Consider the following 23,946-nt stretch of genomic DNA (forward strand, 5'->3'; position numbering starts at 1 on the left):
TATTTTACTTGAATTAGAACATGATTCATTTCGGAGTTCAATTATATGTTCAAGGAGTTAGTAACTATAACCAGAAAGTCAACCTAACTTTTGTTAACTAGTGTCTTTAAAGTGCAAATTTATTTTCATTTCTTGCTGTACACCAGTGGAAAAAATTCAATTTCAGAATCTCAGCAAGTTCTTCTTAAAAATAGCTTCCTTCCCATTTTATGCAGTGAAATGTGGAACCAAGTTTTTTAAAGAAAATGAAGGACAAACAAATATAGACTTCTGTAGCTGGTGGTATACAAATTCATAGGCAGAGCAGTGGAACTCCATGACCTCTGGGGGAGCAGTCCATTCATAAGCTGACAAAATTTTAACCATTTTAATATAAACGTCCAATGATCTAAAATAACTGATTCAAACAAACTACATTATTTCCTCTCTGAACATCAGTCACCAGGATATATGGAGGGAATTGCTGCTACTTAAGCCCCTCTTACTCCAGTATCCACATTTGTGAAGAATGTCTGCTGCTCCTTTTCCTCAGGTATTTAGACCTCTGCTCTGCTCCTGAGGCTGGTGACAGTGTTGAATAAAATGCAGCTATTACTGAAAACCCCACAAGCTAAGCCAGTGGTCCTTTCATTTGGGCACAGTCTTTTTTTTTTTAAATAAATAAATTTATTTATATATGACTGCGTTGGGTCTTTGTTGCTGCACGTGGGCTTTCTCTAGTTGTGGCGAGTAGGAGCTACTCTTCGTTGCGGTGTGCGGGCTTCTCATTGCGGTGGCTTCTCTTGTGCAACATGGGCTCTAGGCCTGCAGGCTTAGTTGCTCCGTGGCATGTGGGCTCTTCCCGGCCAAGGGCTCGAACCCGTGTCCCCTGCATTGGCAGGTGGATTCTTAACCACTGCACCACTAGGGAAGTCCTGGGTCATACAATTTTAATCACCACATGATTTTGCCAAACGTTCCAAATCCTAGCTTGGTGCTATACTTTTCCTGCCTCCCCTAGAACCTGATTCAGACCCCAGTGCAAACAACCCAGTAAGAATAGACATGGTAGTCAGAACACAGTGGTCTTGTCTACTCTAATGCATAATATTAAATAATATTCTTGATTAATTTCCATTATTCAAGGTTGTGTTAATCAGATAGGAGCTTTACTATTAAATACTGAAATGTATCATGTTTCCACAATGGGAATTTTCTTATTTTTAAATATTTTAAAGTAAAATAATTTTCAATCCAATACACACAATGCTACAAACTATTTCCATAGAAAAGGGCAGTTTCCTTTTCACAAAAACAAGATTTCCTCACCAAATATTCTATCTAATCATGGCAGAAATGGTGAAGTCTCATCAGAAAAAGAGTGAACAGGTATTCTTGCAGCAGCACTTAAAACACTGATTCTGATTTCTGCTCTAGACTGAATGTTTGTGTCCCTCACAAATTCATATGTTGAAACCTAATTTCCAATGTGGTGGTGTTTGGAAGTGGGACCTTTGGGGCTGATTAGGTCATGAGGGTGGAGCCCTCATGAATGGAATTAGTGCCCTTATAAAAGAGGCCCCAGAGAGCCCTTTCATCCCTTCTACCATGTGAGGACACAGTTACTCATCGAACATCAAACCTGCCATTGCCTTGGTGTTGAACTTCCCAGCCTCTGGAACAGTGAGAAACAAATTTCTGTTGTTTATAGGCCACCTAGTCTATGGTATTCTATTACAGTAGCCCAGACGGATTAAGACAGTTTCCTAAGGATTCTTGTCAAAACCCTAAGAATGTAACTCCTTGTAATTACTTCCTTTCAGTACTCCGTAATGCCCCCAAAATGAGAAATACCCTATTTATGCCAAGGACAAAAAGGTGTAGAGAGAGGAAGGAAAACAGTACATTTCCCTTCAACCCTGAATCCGGGCAAATGCCACTTCAGATTTTCATGTCAAAGAATTAGGCTGTAGGAATTAAATACTAATTGCAATTGCTTTTCACTTCTGCATGTTTGTCAGTCACAGAAAAGGGCCATTGGGATGACTGGGGAAAGTGGGAGCCTCTTTGTGTCCTGGAGATGCTTTTAATAAATGCCAGCTTTCTGCTGGTCTTAGAAACTGGGATAGCAGCTCACAAGTTCCTCCACACTGTATGGTTCCTGGGTCTGTCTGAGTAGTGGAATTAAAGTGGCTCTTTTGTGGGACTTCCCTGGTCTGAGAAGTGAAATTAAAGTGGCTATTTTGTGGGACTCCCTGGGACTTCCAGTGGTTAAGACACCACGCTTCCACTGCAGGGGGCACGGGTTCGATCCCTGGTTGGGGAACTAAGATCCCGCATGCCACGCAGCATGGCCAAAAAATAGGGGGAAAAAAGTGGCTAATTTGTAATTTTCAAGCACTATTCTTCATTCCTTTCCTTGACACCCAGGAAACCAATGCTTGCCAGCATAGAGGTCTGTATCTGTAGGAGTTCCACCTTTCCAGAGAAAATTCTTTATGTTACCTGGGAAGTAGACAAGACAGGTAACTTGGAAACATATTTACATGGGAACACATCTACACAGAAAAGTGAAACTTGGCCATGATTTCTGTAGTGATGCAGATCTAAGATGCCACATAGGGAAAAAGAGTACCATTTATAAAGTTTTCCCCAAGGAAAACCTTTGGAGTTTTGTTTACAAAACCAAACCAAACCAAAAACATATTCTGGTAGGGAGTTTTTTTTTTGGTTTGTTTTTAGTTTAAAAACTAACAGTGAGGGCTTCCCTGGTGGTGCAGTGGTTGAGAGTCCGCCTGCCGTTGCAGGGTTCACGGGTTCGTGACCCGGTCTGGGAAGATCCCACATGCCGTGCAGCAGCTGGGCCCGTGGGCCATGGCCGCTGGGCCTGCGCGTCCGGAGCCTGTGCTCCGCAACGGGAGAGGCCACAACGGTGAGAGGCCTGCGTACCACAAAAACAAAAAAAAAAAAAAAAAGAAAAAACTAACAGTGAAACCCATGGCAGTGAAACCAGAGTCCCTCATGATTGCTGTTATGTGATATTTTTGATACTTTGTAGCTTTTAAAGAATTCACAAGTTTTTCTTTTTTTATATATTTTTGTTTTTATATATTTTTTTATTTCGAAAATTTTTTAAAATTTTTATTTATTTTTGGCTGCGTTGGGTCTTGTTGCTGCGTGTGGACTTTCTCTAGTTGCGGCGAGCAGGGGCTACTCTGTTGTAGTGCACAGGCTTTTCATTGCATTGGCTTCTCTTGTTGTGGAGCACAGGCTCTAGGTGCGCGGGCTCAGTAGTTGTGGCTCGTGGGCTCTAGAGCGCAGGCTCAGAGTTGTGGCGCATGGGCTTAGTGGCTCCGCGGCATGTGGGATCTTCCTGGACCACGGCTTGAACCCATGTCCCCTGCATTCGCTGGCAGCTTCTTAACCACTGCCCCACCAGGGAAGTCCCTTCTTTATTTTTTTTGGCTGCGTCAGGTCTTATTGCAGCATGTGGGATCTTTTCGTTGCAGCCCGTGGGCTTCTCTCCAGTTGTGGTGCGTCGGCTTCTCTCTAGTTGTGGCGTGTGGGTTTTCTCTCTCTAGTTGTGGCGCGTGGGTTTCAGAGTGCCTGGGCTCTGTAGTTTGCGGCACACAGCCTCTCTGGTTGAGGCGCGCGAACCCAGTAGTTGTGGTGCATGGGCTTAGTTCCCCTGCGGCATGTGGGACCTTAGTTCCCCAGCCAGGGGTTGAACCCATGTCCCCTGCGTTGGAAGGCGTATTCTTTACCACTGGACCACCAGGGAAGTCCCCACAAGTTTTTCTTTATGCTAGTAGTTTCTTAAGTCTAGAAAAGACCTGCAGAAGCTATTGACATCTTGAATGGCATAAACTACTTGAAATCAGGTCAATGTATTTGCAGAGCACAGTCTGCAAAATCTTTGAGAATTAATTACACTCTGGGAAATATGATTTATTGACTACATGGTATTTAGATCCGTTTGTAAAAAAAAAAATAATGAGCAGTAAGGTCCTGAAGTGGCAAGAGTATCAATTTCTTTTATGGTCTGCCTCCTGTTGAAGCATAGTAGAATCAGTTCTAAACTAATTATTTGGATATTTGGACAGGTTCATTTCTATGTATGAGAGAATGAATTTTCTGTTGGTCAGGTTCTTTTTTATTATCTTGGTACCAGCGCTATGGACCAGACATAATTCACATTCTCTGACTTCAGGGACACTTTAAAGATTATAGAGCAACATTTTTCATTTTGGGGCTTATGGAGAATATGCCCTTTGTCATTAGTGAAAAGAGCTTGTTCTTCATTTGTTGGAAGTTTCCTTATTGTCATCAGAAAACAGTTAGTGACCTCTTTATGTGCAAAGTGTATTAACTGGAGATCTGGGGATTTTGATGCAACTGTTTCTGTCCTTTCATTTATGATGGTTTTGACTGCAAGTGACAGAACATCCTAATGTGACTGGCTTAAAGCATAAAGGGAAATTTATTTTTGTTACATAACAGGATATCCAGTACTTTAGTGACAGCCTCATGGGCCCTGATTTTTATTTCCTGTTCTGTATGCTCAGCATGTTGGCCTTGTCTTAGGCAAGTATCTTTTAGAGTTACAAGGTGGCTGCAGTAGTCTCCGATATCACGTGCAGACAGAATAATATCCTGAGGAAGAGGAGGTACCCCTCTCTCGTGTTAAGAGCAAGGTATCTTTTCCCAGAGAATCCCTGGCCAACTTCTCCTCATCTCATTGGGAAGAAGAGAGTCACATGCTTTTTCCTAAATAAGCTCGTAAGAACTGAGGTACTGTTCAAGATTCTCCCTGAGCTAGAATGGAATTTCACATTCCCTTGAGGTTTGGCTGCCTGAACAAGATTGGGACTCTATTAGGAAAGGAATAGTGGAGACAGACACCATCGTCCATAGCCCTCTCAGTCCACGGTTTTTACAGCAGGCCTTGGTGGACACCAGACTTCAGGAACGACCTCTGATTGTTTATCAAGAAGAGTCAGAGCTTTTGCTATTTCCAGAACTTTCAAGGCTGGGCGGTAGGTGAGTCAAGCCCAAGCCCTTCACCTACGTCGGCATATCCCACAGGGTTGGCAGTGGGCATGTCTTCATGAGGAAACTTGAAGTTTCTTCCTTCAAGTGACATACAAGTCTCCACACCTTGTAGGCCAGGGCTTTACAGAGGTTGAGAGAGTTCTGGGCACTTCCACTTTTTCAGGTTCCCAGTTTATTTAAAAAGAAACGCCAAATCAGAGCTATAGAAATGTGGTATATTTTACATGTTTACTTCTAAGAAAATATTTCAAACACAAAAACAGTACCATGATTTTATGTAGACATCAAGGGGAAACAAAATATCAAAAGTCTACATCTGACTGGAGATTGAACTTCTTCCTTTCAGTCCTGTGGGGGCTGCAGAGGATGCCACGGATCTCTCAGAGTCCAGGGAATGGCCCTAATGTCCAACTCTTCTGGGGCACTTGGCACTGTTGACCCCTCTCCTAAACCAGATACCCACTGACCCAGGCTAGAAAGTCTGGCACCTTCTTGGTATCCCATCTGTGGTCAGAGGCAATCCCAGGGTGAAGAGGAGCCAGGGCAGGAGCCGATTGACATTGCTAGCTAGAGTCCACTGCCACAGTGGGCACCTCTAGGAACCCTGAGATAAGCCTTCCGCAATTGCTTCCTGCCCCCACTTTCTGCCCTAAGCACTGCCACTGTGCTTTCATATTTTATTTTCATATCGTTGTGCTTTTACTCACTGTGGTCCTCTTCCTGGAATTATTTTAATTCATTCTAACAAACCTCATTTTGAGTACTGCCGTGTGCCAGGAAATGCCTTGGATCCTAGATGGAGTTAAGAGAGAATGGTTTGGTGGTGGTGACAGATGACAAAATAGATGACAGTACAGTGATTTATTGCTGCCTTAGAGTTGGCACAGGGTGCCGTAGGAGTCGCAGAGGTGTACATCGAACTCTTGTTTCAAGAGAATGGAGTCTCAGAAAACTCCCTGGGGCAGGGAGTTGCCTTATCCTGAAGGAGGACTAAATGAATAGTTTTTTTTTTTTTTTTTTTGGCGGTACGCGGGCCTCTCACTGTTGTGGCCTCTCCCGTTGTGGAGCACAGGCTCGGGACGCGCAGGCTCAGCGGCCATGGCTCACGGGCCCAGCTGCTCCACGGCATGTGGGATCTTCCCGGACCGGGGCACAAACCCGTGTCCCCTGCATCGCCAGGCGGACTCTCAACCACTGCACCACCAGGGAAGCCCAAAAATGAATAGTTTTAAAGTGGTGCTGATCTGTTTGTGGGAGCGGGAATGGAGAATAATTTATTTTTGTTGATAGTGGTGAAATAGAACATAGTTTCCTGGGCAGCTTTGGATTAAGAAAATTTTGCAGTTTTGCAACAGTGTTCTTGTATAGCTCATTTTGCCCATAATTATGAGGTTCAGAAAAAAAAATAGTTTATTATATCTTGCAGATAAAAGCATATTTCTGCTCTACATTTTCTTTTTCTTTTTTAGTCTTGATCTTTCAGATGTTGTCTTGCCTACTACATTCCTTTTTAATTTTTTAAAAATGTTTTTGAAGTATAGTTTATTTACAATGTTGTGTTAATTTCTTCTGTACAGCCAAGTGACCCAGTTATACACATATATATATATATGTTCTTTTTCATATTCTTTTCCATTATGGTTTATCACAGGATATTGAATATAGTGCCCTGTGCTGTACAATAAGACCTTGTTTATCTGTTCTATATATGATAGTTTGCCTCTGCTATCCCAAACTCCCAATCCTTCCCTCCCCCACCCCCGCTACCTACTACATTCCTAGTTTTTAAAATATATTCAGTATTAAGTTGCCCACTATATTAACTTTCTTGAGAGAAGACTGACATTAAAAGGAGGTTATTTAAGTACAAAGAGCTTTTCTTTGTCCTTAGAGTCAAACAGAAAGGGAAGCTCTGTGGTGCTAGACATGGTCATAAATTGATGGCCATAAATTTAAAGTAGAAGAAATATGAAGCCTGAATTCCTTTCAGAAAAACAAAACATTTTTTAAAACTATTTATTTATTTATTTTGGCTGTGCCAGGTCGTATTTGTGGCACGTGGGATCTTCGTTGTGGCATGTTTTTTCGTTGCGGCATGCAGGATCTTTTAGTTGTGGCATGAGGGCTCTTAGTTGCGGCATGCAGACATCTTAGTTGCGGCACGTGGTCTTCTTAGTTCTGGCATGTGAACTCTTAGTTGCGGCATGCATGTGGGATCTAGTTCCCCCACCAGGGATCAAACCCAGGCCCCCTGCATTGGGAGCACGGAGTCTTACCCACTGGACCACCAGGGAAGTCCCAAAACAAAACCTTTTTATGCTTCTGCAACTCAGGAAGGAATGGCTTTCCCTGTCTGGTCCTTGGCACCTTCAGCAGAAAAGTTGGGAATCTAGAGTGACCTGATTTCTCAGGCAAAAACCCTTCCTTTGAGTCAGGGAGAGACCCTTACCAGTACTGAGTATTGTGAGAAATCCAAACAGAGTGAGTTGGTGTTGCTTTCTGTTTTTTTCTTGAGCTCTTAACTGAATGTGAAGTGAACAGGGATAGTTGCCTTCCTGATGGCTATAACATACTGTAGCTCTAAAATCAAATCCTTTAGAGAACTTAGAAGGGATCTGAGAACTAGGAAAGGAAGAGAATATGGGCTTCTGTGCATAAAAAGACGGATGGAAGAGACCAAAATTACATCATTCAACAAAAATTGACTCAGCTACCTCTCATGCATCAGGCAGTGTTGTACTTACTGGGGAACACATAGCAGGGAACAAGACAGAATCCCTGTTTTTCCTCAGGAGTGGATATTCTGTGAACTCCAGGGAAACTGTGGCTTGCCTGGTGTTTTGATTCCCTCTTTTCCTCTCTTCCCTCTGTTAGGAGAGAAGAATAAGCTGAACAGACTCTGACCGTTGGTTTTCAGCTCGCCAGGACCTTCTACCTAGCTCTCCTTTCGTGGCTCATGTGCTGCATCCTCTGCTCTCAGTGTGCAACTGGCCCCCAACGCAATGTGTGTTTGTCAAACCATGGAAGTGGGGCAGTATGGCAAGAACGCAAGTCGGGCCGGAGACCGGGGAGTCCTCCTGGAGCCCTTCATCCACCAGGTGGGCGGACACAGCAGCATGATGCGCTACGACGACCACACTGTGTGCAAGCCCCTCATCTCCCGGGAGCAGCGCTTCTACGAGTCCCTCCCTCCCGAAATGAAGGAGTTCACCCCTGAGTACAAAGGTCAGTCACTGGCCAGTTTGGAGACGGCAGCAGCTTATAGGCCCTCAGCTCAGTTTTCCTTGTTCTGATGGCCATGTGGTGTGATTGTAGGTCTCTGTTGTCTCAAAGCAGCAGAGTCACTTTGTTAAGCAAAATTTGAAGCTGAAACCATCAGCAAGGTCTTTAGATCTTGAAAATTGAATTCATTGATAGGTAAACCTGAGAAGAATTCACAGCATTAAGTCCCATTGGTGAAGAGCATGCTGTTGTCAAGGAGGTTTCCCTGTTTGCTGGAATGGTCTAGGAGAGAAGGGGCAGCACTTATCTGGTCCCAGAGGAGGAAGAACTGGATGCTTTCCAGGCTAAGGCGATGAGACAGCTGGCGAGGAGGCTCTGTGGAGCTTGTGTATGTATGTGCTGGGGGATGAATTGATGGTAAGAAATCTACAGAAGGATTGGGGCCTGGAGGGTCCTAACTTTTAAAGGAAAAATAATCTGTTTTAAAATGTAAATTAACTTTATAGACTAGAACCCCGTGAATATATACCAGAATTTAAGGTACTTGATTTTCAAATCTGATTTTTGTCACGATGTTTATATATTTTTATGATTGCCCCTCACGTGTAAGTTATGTTTTTTGTGTTCTGTTTTTTGTTTTGTTTTGGCTGTGCCACATGGCTTGCGGGATCTTAGTTCCCTGACCGGGAATTGAACCCGGACCACTGAAGTAAAAACACCAAGTTCTAATCACTGGACCACCAGGGAATTCCCTGTGTTCTGTTTTTTTTCTTAATTTATTTATCCAATTTATTTATTTTTGGTTGCATTGGTTCTTTGTTGCTGTGCGCGGGCTTTCTCTAGTTGCAGCGAGCAGAGGCTACTCTTCGTTGCAGTGCGTGGGCTTCTCATTGTGGTGGCTTCTCTTGTTGCTGAGCACGGGCTCTAGGTGCATGGGCTTCAGTAGTTGTGGCATGCGGGCTTCAGTAGTTGTGGCTCGAGGGTTCTAGAGCGCAGGCTCAGTAGTTGTGGTGCATAGGCTTAGTTGCTCCCTGGCATGTAGGATCCTCTAGGACCAGGGCTCGAACCTGTGTCCCCCGTGTTGGCCAAGCGGATTCTAAACCACTGTGCCACCAGGGAAGCCGCTCTGTTCTGTTTTTTAACTTTTCCAAAGCAGTATGAATTCAGTCATGTTTGTATCATCCTTTACTTGGGGGATCCTCGATTTAGAAAAACCAATCCATATTGGTATTGACTTTTGTTTCCTTAAATCTTTAATTGTGGTGAAATATACATAACAAACATTTTTAAAATTATTTATTTTTGGCTGCGTTGGGTCTTCGTTGCTGTGCGCAGGTTTTCTCTAGCTGTGGTGAGCGGGGGCTACTCTTTGTTGCGTTGCGCAGGCTTCGCATTGCGGTGGCTTCTCTTGTTGCGGAGCACGGGCTCTAGGTGTACAGTCTTCAGTAGTTGTAGTGTGCGGACTCTAGATGGCAGGCTCAGTAGTTGTGGCGCACGGGCTTAGTTGCTCCGCAGCATGTGGAATCGTCCTGGACCAGGGCTCGAACCTGTGTCCCCTGCATTGGCAGGTGGATTCTTAACCACTGCACCATCAGGGAAGTCCACGTAACATAAAGTTTAACCTTTTTTTTTTAAGTGGACACACCTTGTCTTTTTTTTTAATTGAAGTATAATTGATTTATGATGTTTGTTCATTTCTGCTGTACAGCAAAATTTACCATTTTTAAGTGTATAATTTAGTGGCATTAAATGCATTCACAGTGCTATATACCATTACTATTATCTATTTCCAGAACTTTTACATCATCACAAAATCTCTATACCCATTAAATAACTCCCCATTTCCCTCTCACCTCCCCTGGTACCCCCTAATCTACTTTCTGTCTCTACAGATTTGCCTATTGTAGATATTTCATACAAGTGGAATCATGTAACGTTTCTCCTTTTGGGTCTGGCTTATTTCACTTAGGATAATGTTTTCAAGGTTCATCCACCTTGTAACATGTGTCAGAACTTCATTTGTTTTTATGGCTGAATACTATTCCAGTGTAAATATATGCCACATTTTGTTTATCCTTTCATCTGTTGATGGACACTTGGGTTGTTTCCACCTTTTGCCTATTGTGAATAATGCTTCTGTGAGTATTTATCTAAGTCTCTGTTTCCAATTCTTTTGAGTATATAGGAGTGGAATTGCTGAATCATATGGTAATTCTGTGTTTAACTTTTCTGAGGAACTGTCAAACTGTTTTCCATAGTGGCTGTACCATTTGACATTCTTACCAACAGTGTTCCTGTTTCTCCACATCCTTACAAACCCTTGTTTTCCATTAAAAAAAAAATTATAGCCACCTTAGTAGGTGTGAAGTGGTGTCTCATTGTTTTGATATGCATTTTCTTAATGATTAATGAATGATGTTGATGTGCCATTGGCCATTTGTGTATCTTCTCTGGAGAAATGTCTGTTCAAGTCCTTTGTGCAGTTTTGAATTGTATGGTTTGTTATTATTTTCAAAACAGAATCAGAATAATATCAAATTTGGAGGAATAAATATTCTGAGGCTGCAAAATGAGAGAGAAGCCAGAATCACACACACTGCTGTCTCTAAGTGGCTAAGAAACAACAGTTATAAATGCTTTATAAATGTAGCTTTAGCCACCTACTTATCCACACTCAACACATCCATGGCCAAATCTTCTGCTATAAATATGCCAAAACCAGAAAGAGAACTACAAGCCCTGTTAGCTCATGGAGTTCTTCTGATGCTCAGGGAAAAAAAAAAACACTTAAAATGGAGTTGAGCCCCTGGCTCCAAAGAAATGTTTTCTAAATCACAATTTCAAGGTGCCACCCAGGGAAGGATTGTCAGTCATATATTGGTTCAGTTTTTCCCCCAACCTTCTCTCAGACTGGGGAACAGAAGTCTTTAAAAGCCATAGCAAATCCTTAGTATCTACCTGATTTTTTTTTCCTCAGCTGCATTTTCACTAGGGAAGAATAAATACACTTTCTCAAAAATACAACTAAACTAAAATTGATCTCTTCTTTTTTTTTTTTTTTTTTTTTTTTTTTTTGCGGTACGCGGGCCTCTCACTGCTGTGGCCTCTCCCGTTGCAGAGCACAGGCTCCGGACGCGCAGGCTCAGCGGCCATGGCTCACGGGCCCAGCCGCTCCGCGGCATGTGGGATCCTCCCGGATCGGGGCACGAACCCGTGTCCCCCGCATCGGCAGGCGGACTCCCAACCACTGCGCCACCAGGGAAGCCCTGATCTCTTCTTTTTAAGTCAAATGAAGTCCAGTTTATTCAGAGAAAATGGAAGATATGATGGGTCCAATTCATGTATTTCAAAGACTGATACTATAGGGTTTTTACCTTTTTTTGTTTTGTTTTTGGCTGTACCACGTGGCATGTGGGATCTTGGTTCCCTGATCAGGGATCAAACCCATGCCACCTGCAGTGGAAGCATGGAATCTTAACCACAAGACCGCCAGGGAAGTCATTTACTTTTTATTTTGAAATAAATTTAAAATGACAGAAAAGTTGCAAAAATAATAAGAGTTCCTCTAATGGTCCCATGATACTGATGTACCAAGTAAAGCCCTGTCATTGTGTGGCTCACCTCTCTGTGTAGATGCACGTACTGGCTCCCCAGTATGCATGGCGGGACTATCAGCCCCGTGCTAGATGCAGGAAGAGTCTTCAACCTCTTGAGTTCCGCCAAGACACTTTATTTTTTCCACCAAGGTGATATTCTAAAGTATCTGTATGAATTGAAAGTTGTAGTCGATGGTCTCTCCAAGATGATTCAGATGCCAGATGTGGATTTGGATATTACCAACATAATCCAAGCTGATGAACCCACTGCTTTAGCTACCAATGCATTGGGCTTAAATTCAGTGTTTGGAAGAGACTACAGGGCACTGAAAGACATCTTGATCAACACAAACCCAGCCACCCCTCCCTTCCCCTCTCTCTGCTTGTGTTGCACTGGCTGCTCTGTGACCACTAGAGTCTCTCTCTACTGTTCACACACATTCAGTAGTCAAGAGCACGCTAGAAAACCTTCTTAAGTGCTGGGTTTTACTCTTAATTTGGAAGAATGTGCTAAAGACTCAGATGAAGTTCAGTATCCAAATGATGTATCCCATTGAAGGAGAAGGGAACATGCACATTTTCTGTTTTCTGTTTGGCCAGAAGCATAATGCTGTAAGTTTAACCCTTATAGATAGCTGGGTAGATAGAGCTATTTTTCAGCTAGAAGAGGGAAGCCAGTGTGTTCTGCTCCATGAATTCAGCTTTTGGGAAGAGCTCCTGGCTTCTTGGGAATGAACTCACTGTGGCAGAAATTGTGCTGTGGTCTGTTCTCCAGCAGACAGGAGGCTGCAGTGTGATGGTGCCAGCCAACGTGCAGAAGTGGATGAGGACCTGTAAAAACCTGGCCCTTTTTAACACTGCCCTTAAGTTCCTTAAGTGAATTTCAGTACCTGATTTTAAAGGGTTTAGATTTTAAGTATGATGCTGTTTCATGCCGATTGTTACTAAAGGGACTTATACTAAAATCAGTCTTTACTTAGGCTGGTAGTCTAGTATCAATAAGCAAAAGCATCATTAAAAATATATATAACCATAGTATAATTTATAATTACCAAAGCCAGGAAAGGAACATTGGTATAATACTATTAACTAATACGTACATTTTATTCAAATTTTGGCTGTTTTTCCACTTATACATTTATTTATTTTTGGCTGCATTGGGTCTTTGTTGCTGCGCACGGGCTTTCTCTAGTTGTGGCGAGTGGGGGCTACTCTTCGTTGCGGTGCGCGGGCTTCTCATTGCGGTGGCTTCTCTTGTTGTGGAGCATGGGCTGTAGGTGCGCAGGCTTCAGTAGTGTGGCACGTGGGCTCAGCAGTTGTGTTCATGGGCTCTAGAGTACAGGCTCAGTAGTTGTAGCACATGGGCTTAGTTGCTCTGCGGCATGTGGGATCTTCCTGGACCAGGGCTTGAACCCATGTCCCCAGCATTGGCAGGCGAATTCTTAACCACTGTGCCACCAGGGAAGCCCCCCCCTTTTTAAAAAATATTTATTTATTTATGTTTGGCTGCATTGGGTCTTATTAGTTGCAGCACGTGGGATCTTTGTTGTGGCACATGGACTTCTCTCTAGTTGTGGCGCACGGGCTCCAGAGCACGTGGGCTCTATAGTCATGGCACGTGGGCTCTCTAGTTGTAGAGAGTTGGGCTCAGTAGTTGTGGCATGTGTACTTAGTTGCCCTGCGGCATGTGGGATCCTAGTTCCCCAACCAGGGATCAAACCCGTGTCCCCTGCATTGGAAGGTGGGTACTTAATCATTGGACCACCAGGGAAGTCCTGATCTCAACACTTTTGAAGAGTACTAGTAGTTATTTTGTAGACTGTCCCTAAATTTGGATTTGTCTTATCTTTCCTCAGAATTAGATTGAGGTTGTATATTGGGTTGGCCAGAAAGTTCATACAGGTTTTTGTAAGATGTCACAGGAAAACCCGAACGAACTTTCTGGCCAACCTAATATTTTGGGGCGATAGAAATGATCCTGTGTCCTCTTCAGTTCATCATGTCACAAAGTACATACCTTGTTACTAGTGATTTAACTTTTTTTTTTTAATTAATTTATTTATTTTTGGCTGTGTTGGGTCTTCATTGCTGCGTGCGGACTTTCTCTAGCTGCAGTGAGTGGGGCTACTCTTTGTGGTGGTACATGGGTGTCTCATTGAGGTGGCTTCCCTTGTTGCAGAGCACAGGCTCTAGGCACACAGGCTTCAGTAGTTGTGGCACATGGGCTCAGTAGTTGTGGCTCATGGGCTCTAGAGCACAGGCTCAGTAGTTGAGGTGCACAGGCTTAGTTGCTCCACGGCATGTGGGATCTTCCCAGACCAGGGCTTGAACCCGTGTCCCCTGCATTGGCAGGCAGGTTCTTTAACCACTGCGCCAGCAGGGAAGCCCCCCCCATCATTTTTTTTTTTTTTTTTTGCGGTATGCGGGCCTTTCACTGTTGTGGCCTCTCCAGTTGCAGAGCACAGTCATCCAGACGCGCAGGCTCAGCGGCCATGCCCCACGGGCCCAGCCGCTCCGCGGCATGTGGGATCCTCCCGGACCGGGGCACGAACCCGCGTCCCCTGCGTCGGCAGGCGGACTCCCAACCACCGTGCCACCAGGGAAGCCCCCCCCATCATTTTTGACTATTGCTTTACTTTCAGTTACTGCAAGATCTTCCAAGCTCATCTTGTATTTTTCCTGTCCCGATTCAGGAATCAAATACTTCTGCAACAACCTCTTCTTCCTTTTAGGAATGGTATTTAGAAAAAACAAGATCTTGGTGCTAGATGTTCTGATTGCTACTGGAATATCTTTGCCTTTAGCCCCTTTGAACACACAGGTTTAGAAAATACATCTATTAATACTAACCCACAATTATATATTTATTTATTTATTTCCAGAGGTACAGGTATTTTTAAAACTCAGCTAAGGAAAAATGCCAGTAATATTTTATATTTTGGCAGTAGGTTTGAAGAGGGATTTTCATTTTATTTAGTATGACCAGCGGTAGTTACCAAGTGTTAACTTCTTTTTTGTTTTAATATTTTATTTCATTTCATTTCATTCCATTCCATTCCATTCCATTTCATTTCAATTTGTTGTGTCTTTGTTGCACGTGCGGGCCTTCTCTACTTGCGGCCAGCAGGGGCTACTCTTTGTTGCAGTGCACGGGTTTCTCATATTGGTGGCCTCTCTTGTTGCGGAGCATGAGCTCTAGGCACGTGGGCTTCAGTAGTTGTGGCACATGGGCTCTGTAGTTGTGGCTCGCGGACTCTAGAGCTCAGGCTCAGCAGCTGTGGTGCACGGGCTTAGTTGCTCTGCGGCATATGGGATCTTCCCGGACCAGGGATCAAACCCATGTCCCCTGCATTGGACGCCTAACCACTGCGCCACCAGGGAAATCCCAAGTGTTACTTCTATTTTTTTTTTTTTTTTTTTTTTTTTTTGCGGCACGCGGGCCTCTCACTGCTGTGGCCTCTCCCATTGCAGAGCACAGGCTACGGATGCGCAGGCTCAGCGGCCATGGCTCACGGGCCCAGCCGCTCAGCGGCATGTGGGATCTTCCCGGACCGGGGCACGAACCCGTGTCTCCTGTATCGGCAGGCAGACTCTCAACCACTGCGCCACAAGGGAAGCCCAAGTGTTACTTCTTAATAGTACTAAATATGAGGTTCTAGGGTTCTGTATAGTTATTCAAAACTTTGCCTCATTCATTTTTCTGTTACCAGTACTTACTGAGCATCTACTAGATGCCAAGCCCTGTGCTCATTAGAGTAAAAGACAAAAAAGGCCCATACCTTTATGGAGCTTGCATGCTAGTGTGAGAAACAAAGAATAAACAAATTATAGACAAAACAATTATAGATTGTGATAAGTACTTTGAATAAAATAAGTCATGTTCTGTAATTGAAAATAATAAAGCTTCCAAAACAGAGCACTTGATATAGAATGATCAGGGAAGGAGTGTCTGGGGAGACTTAAAGGACTGAAGGATGAGGAGCAGCTGTGGGCAAAGGACAATGGAAAGGACATTCCATTCCTCTCATAGACAAAAGCCCTGAGGTAAAAAACAACTACTTCTAAGAACTAGTCTACCTCTTTTTGCCAATTAAGAGTTAAGAAACAAAAGCAATTATACTCCATTAAAGATGTTAAAAAAAAAAAGTTAAGAAACAACCCTATTCATAAATGGTCAAAGGAGTTGAATAAACATTTCTCCAGAATAGATACACAAATGGCCAATAAGCACATGAAAAGATAATCAGCATCATTAATCATTAGGGAAATGCAAATCTAAACCACAATAGAGACTACTCACTACCAGTGGATGGCTATTAAAAAGAAAGAAAACTGATACAACATTGTAAAGCAACTATATTCCAATAAAAATTAATTTGAATAAATAAATAAAAATACATTAAAAGAAAGAAGGAAAAGAAAGGAAGGAAGGAAGACAGGAAGAAAGGAAAGGAGAAAGAAAGAGTGGCAAAGATATGGAGAAATACGAACATTGCTGGTAAGAATGTCAAATGGTACAGCCACTATGGAAAAACAGTTGGACAGTTCCTCAAAAAGTTAAACACAGAATTACCATATGATTCAGCAATTCCACTCCTAGGTATATACTCAAAAGAATTGGAAATAGAGACTCAAAAAGATACTTGTAATACTCACAGAAGCATTATTTACAATAGACAAAAGGTGGAAACAACCCAAGTGTTTGATTGGGTTGAACAGACGAACGGATAAACAAAATGTGGCATATATATACGCTGGAAGAGTATTCAGCCCTAAAAACAAATGAAGTTCTGACACGTGTTACAAGGTGGATGAACCTTGAAAACATTATGCTAAGTGAAATAAGCCAGACCTCAAAGAACAAACATTACATGATTCCACTTGTACGAAATATCTACAGTAGGCAAATTTGTAGAGACAGAAAGTAGATTAGAGGGTACCAGGGGTTCAGGTGAGAGGGAAATGGGGAGTTATTTAATGGGTATAGAGATTTTGTTTGAGGTGATATAAAAGTTCTGGAAATAGGTAACAAAAGTGGTTATACAACATTGTGAACGTACTTAATGCCACTGAATTTTACATTTAAAAATGGTTAAAATGACAAATTTATGTTAAATATGTTCTTACCACAATTTTTAAAGGTAAAAAAAAAAAGTATATTAAAAAAAACCCCGAAAACCTCTACCCAAATGTAATTCTCTGTGTTTAAGCCAATCTTAAAAATGCCAAGAAAATTAGGACTTATATCAAATGAAGTAAAGGACCATTGATTTTCATTTTCCTACCTGAATTCTTTCTAGGTGTGAGTAATGAGGTAAAAAAAAAAAAAAAATTAGGATCAAAAAAATACATATTTTTTAAACTAGTGGTAGGTTGCATGGCTCATTTAATTACCAGATCTTACCCACTCTTGGAAGGCTCTTCTTCCTGTTCGGACCCATAGCATAACCACTTCTCCCTTGATCAGGTATGATGCTCTGTGTCAAGGTACTCAATGGTACGTGCCTGCAGAGAATTAAAGGTTTCCATTATAGCTTTAGATGGCCCTGCAAGATAAAAAGAAATTTTAAAGGAGGGAATGATGCATTTGAATATATAAAATTAAAAAGTTTTATCAAAATACACTTTTAAAGAAAATTAAGAGCTATTTACTTCACATAAAACTGACCGAGGATTTGTTTCTAGAATGTGTGTGTGTGTGTATGCAATTCAAAATCAATAGGAAAAAAGACAATTCAGTAGGAAAATGAGCAAAAATAAAGAAAATCAGTGAAAACTAAAGACCAAAGGCTAGGATAAATCTCTAGCCAGACTGATTAGGAAAAAGAAAAGACATAAATTTCCAATATCAGAAATGACAGATGTGGGACTTCCCTGGTGGTCCAGTGGTGAAGACTTCACCTTCCAATGCAGGGGATGTGGGTTCGATCCCTGGTTGGGGACCTAAGATCCCACATGCTTCACGGCCAAAAAACCAAAACATAGAAGCAATATTGTAACAAATTCAATAAAGACTTTAAAAATAGTCCACATCAAAAAAGAAATCTTAAAAAAAAAAGACAGATGTATCATCACTACAGTTTCTACCGATATTAAAAAAAATAAAAATATTATGAACAACTTTATGCCAGTAAATTCTACAACTTAGATGAAATAGACAATTTATTGCAACACACAAACTATGAAAACTCACTCTAGAAGAAATGAATAATCTGAATAGCCCTATGTAGTAAATAAATTGAAATTGGAATTGAAAGCATTTTAGCAAAGAAAACTCCAGGCCCACACAACTTCACTGGTGAATTCTACCAAATATTTAAGAAATACTACACAAACTCTTTCAAAAAGTTGAAGCAGGAATACATCTCTACTCATTCTATAAGGACATTACAAGAAAATTAATGTCCTAGACGAACCTAAAAAATTTGAACAAGATTTTAGCAAATTGAATATATTAAGAATATATTAAAGAATATATTAAGAATATATTAAAAGGACAGTATGTCGTGACCAAGTAGGGTTTACCATAGGAGTAATGCAGGGTAGGTTTAACATTCAAAAGTTAATGTAATTGACCATATCAATAAACTAAAAAAAGAAAAATCATATGATTATCTCAGTAAGTGCAGAAAAAGTACTTGACAGTATCCAACATACATTCTTTTTTAAAATTTATTTTACTGAAGTATAGTTTATTTACAATGCTATGTTAATTTCTGCTGTACAGCAAAGTGATTCAGTTATACATATATGTACATTCTTTTTCATATTCTTTTCCATTATGATTTATCACAGAATATTGAATATAGTTCCCTGTGCTATACAGTAGGACCTTGTTATTTAATCATTCTATATATGTTTGCATCTGCTAATCCTGAACTCCCAATCCATCCCTCCCCCCCCAACCCCCACAAGTCTGTTCTCTGTGTGTGAGTCTGTTTCTGTTTCGTATTGTAGAAAAGTTCTTGTCATATTTTAGATTCCACATGTAAGTGATACCATATGGTATTTGTCTTTCTGACTTACGTCACTTAGTATGACAATCTCTAGGTCCATCAGTGTTACCGCAAATGGCATTATTTCATTCTCTTTTATGGCTGGGTAATAGTCCGTTGTCTATATGTACCACATCTTTATCCATTCATCTGTTGATGGACATTTAGGTTGTTTCCATGTCTTGGCTATTGTGAATAGTGCTGCTGTGAACATAGGGGTGCATGCATCTTTTTGAATTACAGTTTTGTCCAGATATATGCCCAGGAGTGGGATTGCTGAATCATCTGGCAACTCTAGTTTTTTGAAGAACCTCCATACTGTTCTCCATAGCGGCTGCACCAATTTACATTCCCAACAACAATGTAGGAGGGTTCCCTTTTCTCCACACCCTGTCCAGCATTTGTTATTTGTACATTTTTTAATGATGGCCATTCTGACTGGTGTGAGGTGGTACCTCGTTGTAGTTTTGATTTGCATTTCTCTAATAATTAGCCATTGTTGAGCATCTTTTCATGTACCTGTTGGCCATCTGTATCAACATCCATTCTTGATAAAACAACAGGAGTAACAAAACTCTTAGCAAAGTGGGGATGGAAAGAAAGTTCCTCAAACCTGATAGAAGGCATCTATGAAAACCTACAGCTAGCTTCCTACTCAGTGATGAGACAATTGCTTTAACCCCTAAGATCAGGAACGAGACAAGAATGTCCATGCTCTCCATTTCTAGTTGACATATAACTTGGAGGTTCTGGCCAGTGCAGTTAGGCAAGAAAATGAAATAATAAAAGACATCCAGATTGGAAAGGAAGAAGTAAAACTGTCTTTATTTTCAGACAACATAGAATTCTGTCTTCAGCCAAACTATCAGTCAAGTGTTGGAATAGAATAAAGTCCTGCAAAGGACTCAGAAAATTGACCTCCTGAGCACTCTTAGGAAGTTACTTGAAGATGTATTCCACTCAAATAAGGAGGAAACCAAGAAAGAAGGGAAAAGGAGAGGACATAGAAGGAACAATTCTCACTCTGGTCAGCTGCAGCAAGGAGGGGCCCAGCATGGGAGCTATGTGGCAGGCCTGGAGGACACTCTAGATCAGAGTACGAGGGGGAGCCCAGGAAACAAAGAATATTGTAGACCAGAGGGCATTCAAACTTGAACATAACTGAAGCTCTGGAAAAGACAAAGAGAAGAAGTTACAAAGGCAGAAACCTGTAGGAGAGGCAGTCATCTATGTAAGGAAGCCAGGACACAGTTGTGAAGCTCACTAAAGTGAGGTGTACATTTAAGCAATGTAATGAGAAGGTAAGAAAAATCGATTTCACCTTAATGTCTTAAGGATTTTTTTTCCTAATAGAGACCAGGGATTGGGGCAGTGCCCTCCTGGAGAAGGAAATGGGCCAAAGAGAAGGATATTCTTGGTCTAGCATACTGACATATTCATAAATGCTTCTCACTGATTCTCAATAATGCTGATATTGCACACCAAGAATGTAAACGAGGAGTGTAGCTGACAGAGGTTTGGATATGGAAGTTAGATGAAGGGCAGCCTCGACCTTTTTAAGAACAAATAACAAAAAACTCCTTGATTTCTAGGTATTGTGTTTCAACTCGTTTGGTAATGATCCAGAAGAAACTATGAAAACCTGTTTGATAAAAATGACACAACAAACTGTTTTGCATGAGTACAGCATGGAAAATAGGTGTTTCAACTTAGGAATGCTGGTGGTTTGGTGAGGCAGAAGTTCTGCCTGTTGAGCTTAGAATAGCCTGATGTTCAGCGTCGGCAGAAGACATATTTTGGGGACTGTCTTTGAGAAGTCTTGATGTCTCTCAAGGTGACATTGTCAGGCAGAAGGAAACCAGATCTAGAGGAGGACATAGGAAATGACAGCATCGTAGAGCAGTTAAATAAGTAGAGGGTTAAATTATGTCGAGTGTGGATGTCACCTAGAAAATACAGTTCTTTTGAATGGTACAGAAGGCAGTAGTTGAAAGTGAGAGGGTGGGCTTCCCTGGTGGCTCAGTGGTTACGAATCCGCCTGCCAGTGCAGGGGGCACGGGTTCGAGCCCTGGTCCGGGAAGATCCCGCATGCCGCGGAGCAACTTAGCCCGTGCACCACAACTACTGAGCCCATGCTCTAGAGCCCGTGAGCCACGACTACTGAGCCCACATGCAGAACTACTGAGCCCACGCGCCTAGAGCCCATGCTTCACAACAAGAGAAGCCACAGTGATGAGAACCCCCACGCACCCCAATGAAGAGTAGCCCCCGCTCGCCACAACTAGAGAAAGCCCGTGCGCAGCAACGAAGACCCAACGCAGCCAAAAATAAATAAATAAATAAATTTATTAAAAAGGAAAAAAGAAAGTGAGAGGGTTAGACAAGAGAATGGGAAAAATATATAGATTTATCCAAAATCAAAGGTAAATAGTGGACTTAGAATGGGGGATTAGTGGTTAGACTTAGAATGGCGGATTAGTGGTCAGCTGTGTTTTGGAAAGATGTCTGCTAGTCATTGTTCCCACAGTTGATACAGGGCAGGTGATGTCAGTGTGCTGAGGGACAGCATGTGCCAGCAGTCTGAACTGAAGGGACCCAATCTCTGTAGACATTTGTTGACTGGCTGCCTTTTTTTCTCCAACAGGAGTGGTGTCAGTCTGCTTTGAGGGGGACAGTGATGGTTACATCAACTTGTTGGCCTACCCTTATGTGGAAAGTGAGACCGTGGAGCAGGATGACACACCAGAGCGGGAGCAACCTCGGCGTAAGCACTCTCGCCGGAGCCTGCACCGGTCAGGCAGTGGCAGTGACCACAGGGAGGAGAAAGCCAGCCTGTCCCTTGAAACCTCAGAGAGGTAAGGGGATGGTAAGCAGGACTGGTGGTTCATGTCTGGTCCTGATATACTCAGAATATCTCTAGAGTCCTGATACATCATGGGGAGGTAAGGCTCAAGGTTGGGGGAAGGTGGCTGATGTTCTTAGGCCACCCACATAGGTGCAGGCTGCCGCCTGTATGTCACATCACCCCAGTGATGCCTCCTTCTGAGTATGGCTGTAGCTAGTCAAGAGAGAATGAAGTTCCCTCAGCTTTTTGGGAACAAGAACACCCTGTTTTCTCCAGCTTTGTTATGTCTCGCACCCCCAAGACAGAGGTGGAAATGCATTGGTCCACGATGAGGTTCCAGCTCCTTTCTCACCTGCAGGATGTCAGAGCCCAAAGGCAATGAGTGGCATCCAGACTAGTGTTCCTTAAGGGTTTGGGTGTCATATCTCTCTGAGACTCTGATATCAGCTATTAATCCTTTCCCTGAATCTGAAGTTCAGTTTATTGCATTGGAAATTGACTTTTCTTGTAGATTAGGAAAATAGTCTACAAAGAATTATTTTTCTTGATGTATCATGCAAAAAAATGTGAACCCTGACAAGGGTGGCCATAATCAAAAGGATAGACAATAAAAGTTTTGATGAGGATATGGAGAAATTGGAACCCTCCTACATTGCTGATGGGAATGTAAAATAGTGCAGCTATTCTGGAAAACAATTAGGCAGTTTTTCAAAAAGTTAAACCTGGCAACTGCACTCCTAGGTATATGCCCAAGAGAATTGAAGGAATATATTCACACATAAAACTTGTACACAAATGTTTATAGCAGCATTATTCCTAATAGCCGAAAACTGGAAACAACCTGAGTGTCCATAAATTAAATGTGGTATAACTATACAATAGAATATTACTCAGCAATAAAAAGGGATGGGGTACTGACACATGCTACAACATGGATGAATCTTGAAAACATTTATGTTAAATGAAAGAAGCCAGTCACAGAAAACCACATATTATATGGTTCCATTTATATAAGATGTTCAGAATAGGCAAATCCATTGTTTCTGTCCAAGAGACAGAAGGCAAAGTCAGTGGATGCCAGGGACTGAGGGGGAGGGATAGATGGGAAGTGACTGCTAATGGTGACAAGGTCTGTTTTTGGGGTGATGAAAATTCCTAAAAATTAAATAGTGGTGATGTTTTATAACCTCATGAATATACTAAAAAAAACGCCAGGGCTTCCCTGGTGGCGCAGTGGTTGAGAGTCCACCTGCCAATGCAGGGGACGCGGGTTCGTGCCCCAGTCCGGGAAGATCCCACGTGCCGCGGAGTGGCTGGGCCCCTGAGCCATGGCCGCTGAGCTTGAACATCTGGAGCCTGTGCTCCGCAACGGGAGAGGCCACAGCAGTGAGAGGCCCGCGTACCGCAAAAAAAAAAAAAAAAAAAAAAAAAACGCCAAAAAACTGAATTGTAAAAAAAATAAAACTAATGTAAATAAAAAATGAGCGTTTTGAACCAAAGTGAAATTAAAATTGTATGATTAAATTACTTTATATATATTTAATATCACTCAAAAATAAGTTTCAGTGAGGGAATTCCCTGGCAGTCCAGTGGTTGGGACTCGGCACTTCCACGGCCGAGGGCCTGGGTTTGATCCCTCGTCCGGGAACTAAGATCCTGCAAGCCGTGCGGCATGGCCAAAAAAAAAAAAAATTCAGTGAATAAGATGCTCTGTGACTTGACCTAGAAGTTGGAATTGGTACTTTTCTTAGATGTGGCAGCACATAGTTTGTCTCTGACATCAGATCAGATCAGTTTAGCAACACAGGCTGCACACCCTAGCTCCTTAGTACTTATACCATTTACTCACTTTGATGGGCTCATGCATCTGGGCCCCGTGTCACCCCTCAGGAAGGTCTATGCGTGGCACATTAGACTTGATCCAGGCCTCCCCCACCCTGTGTAGTGAGACCCCAGAGGGTGACTTGTCTGAGCCCCTTAGCAATGGGTATGTTCTTCCTTCTTAGCCCCCAGGAGGCAAAGACTCCGAAGGTGGAGCTACACAGCCACTCGGATGTCCCTTTCCAGATGCTGGATGGCAACAGCGGTCTGAGTTCCGAGAAGATCAGCCACAACCCTTGGAGCCTGCGCTGTCACAAACAGCAGCTGAGCCGCATGCGCTCCGAGTCCAAGGACCGAAAACTCTACAGTATCCTTGTTACTGCTTCTCCAGCAGTGCCTGCTACTGGGACCATGAGTCCTGTGTCAGGGCACCTAA

At 42.4% G+C, this 23,946-nt stretch overlaps 1 protein-coding gene and 1 pseudogene across 7 annotated transcripts in view; both read left to right on the forward strand.

Annotated features, from left to right (window-relative positions):
* Positions 1-23,946, forward strand: part of IP6K1 (inositol hexakisphosphate kinase 1) — a 74,083-nt gene that overhangs the window by 43,928 nt on the left and 6,209 nt on the right. For 4 of the 7 annotated variants that reach the window (XM_060161857.1, XM_060161855.1, XM_060161858.1 and 1 more), the window contains 3 exons: positions 7,906-8,256; positions 21,489-21,699; positions 23,696-23,877. In XM_060161857.1, coding sequence (XP_060017840.1) covers positions 8,034-8,256; positions 21,489-21,699; positions 23,696-23,877 — 616 coding nt within the window. In that variant the 5' untranslated portion in view covers positions 7,906-8,033. Of the gene's footprint in view, positions 1-7,905; positions 8,257-8,448; positions 8,671-21,488; positions 21,700-23,695; positions 23,878-23,946 lie in introns of those variants that run through there. The other 3 variants (XM_060161860.1, XM_060161861.1, XM_060161859.1) reach the window with 3 other exon arrangements.
* On the forward strand, positions 11,999-12,729 carry LOC132527011 (aminoacyl tRNA synthase complex-interacting multifunctional protein 2-like; annotated as a pseudogene).

Source organism: Lagenorhynchus albirostris, chromosome 10, assembly GCF_949774975.1.
Source record: "Lagenorhynchus albirostris chromosome 10, mLagAlb1.1, whole genome shotgun sequence".
Classification (NCBI taxonomy): domain Eukaryota; kingdom Metazoa; phylum Chordata; class Mammalia; order Artiodactyla; family Delphinidae; genus Lagenorhynchus; species Lagenorhynchus albirostris.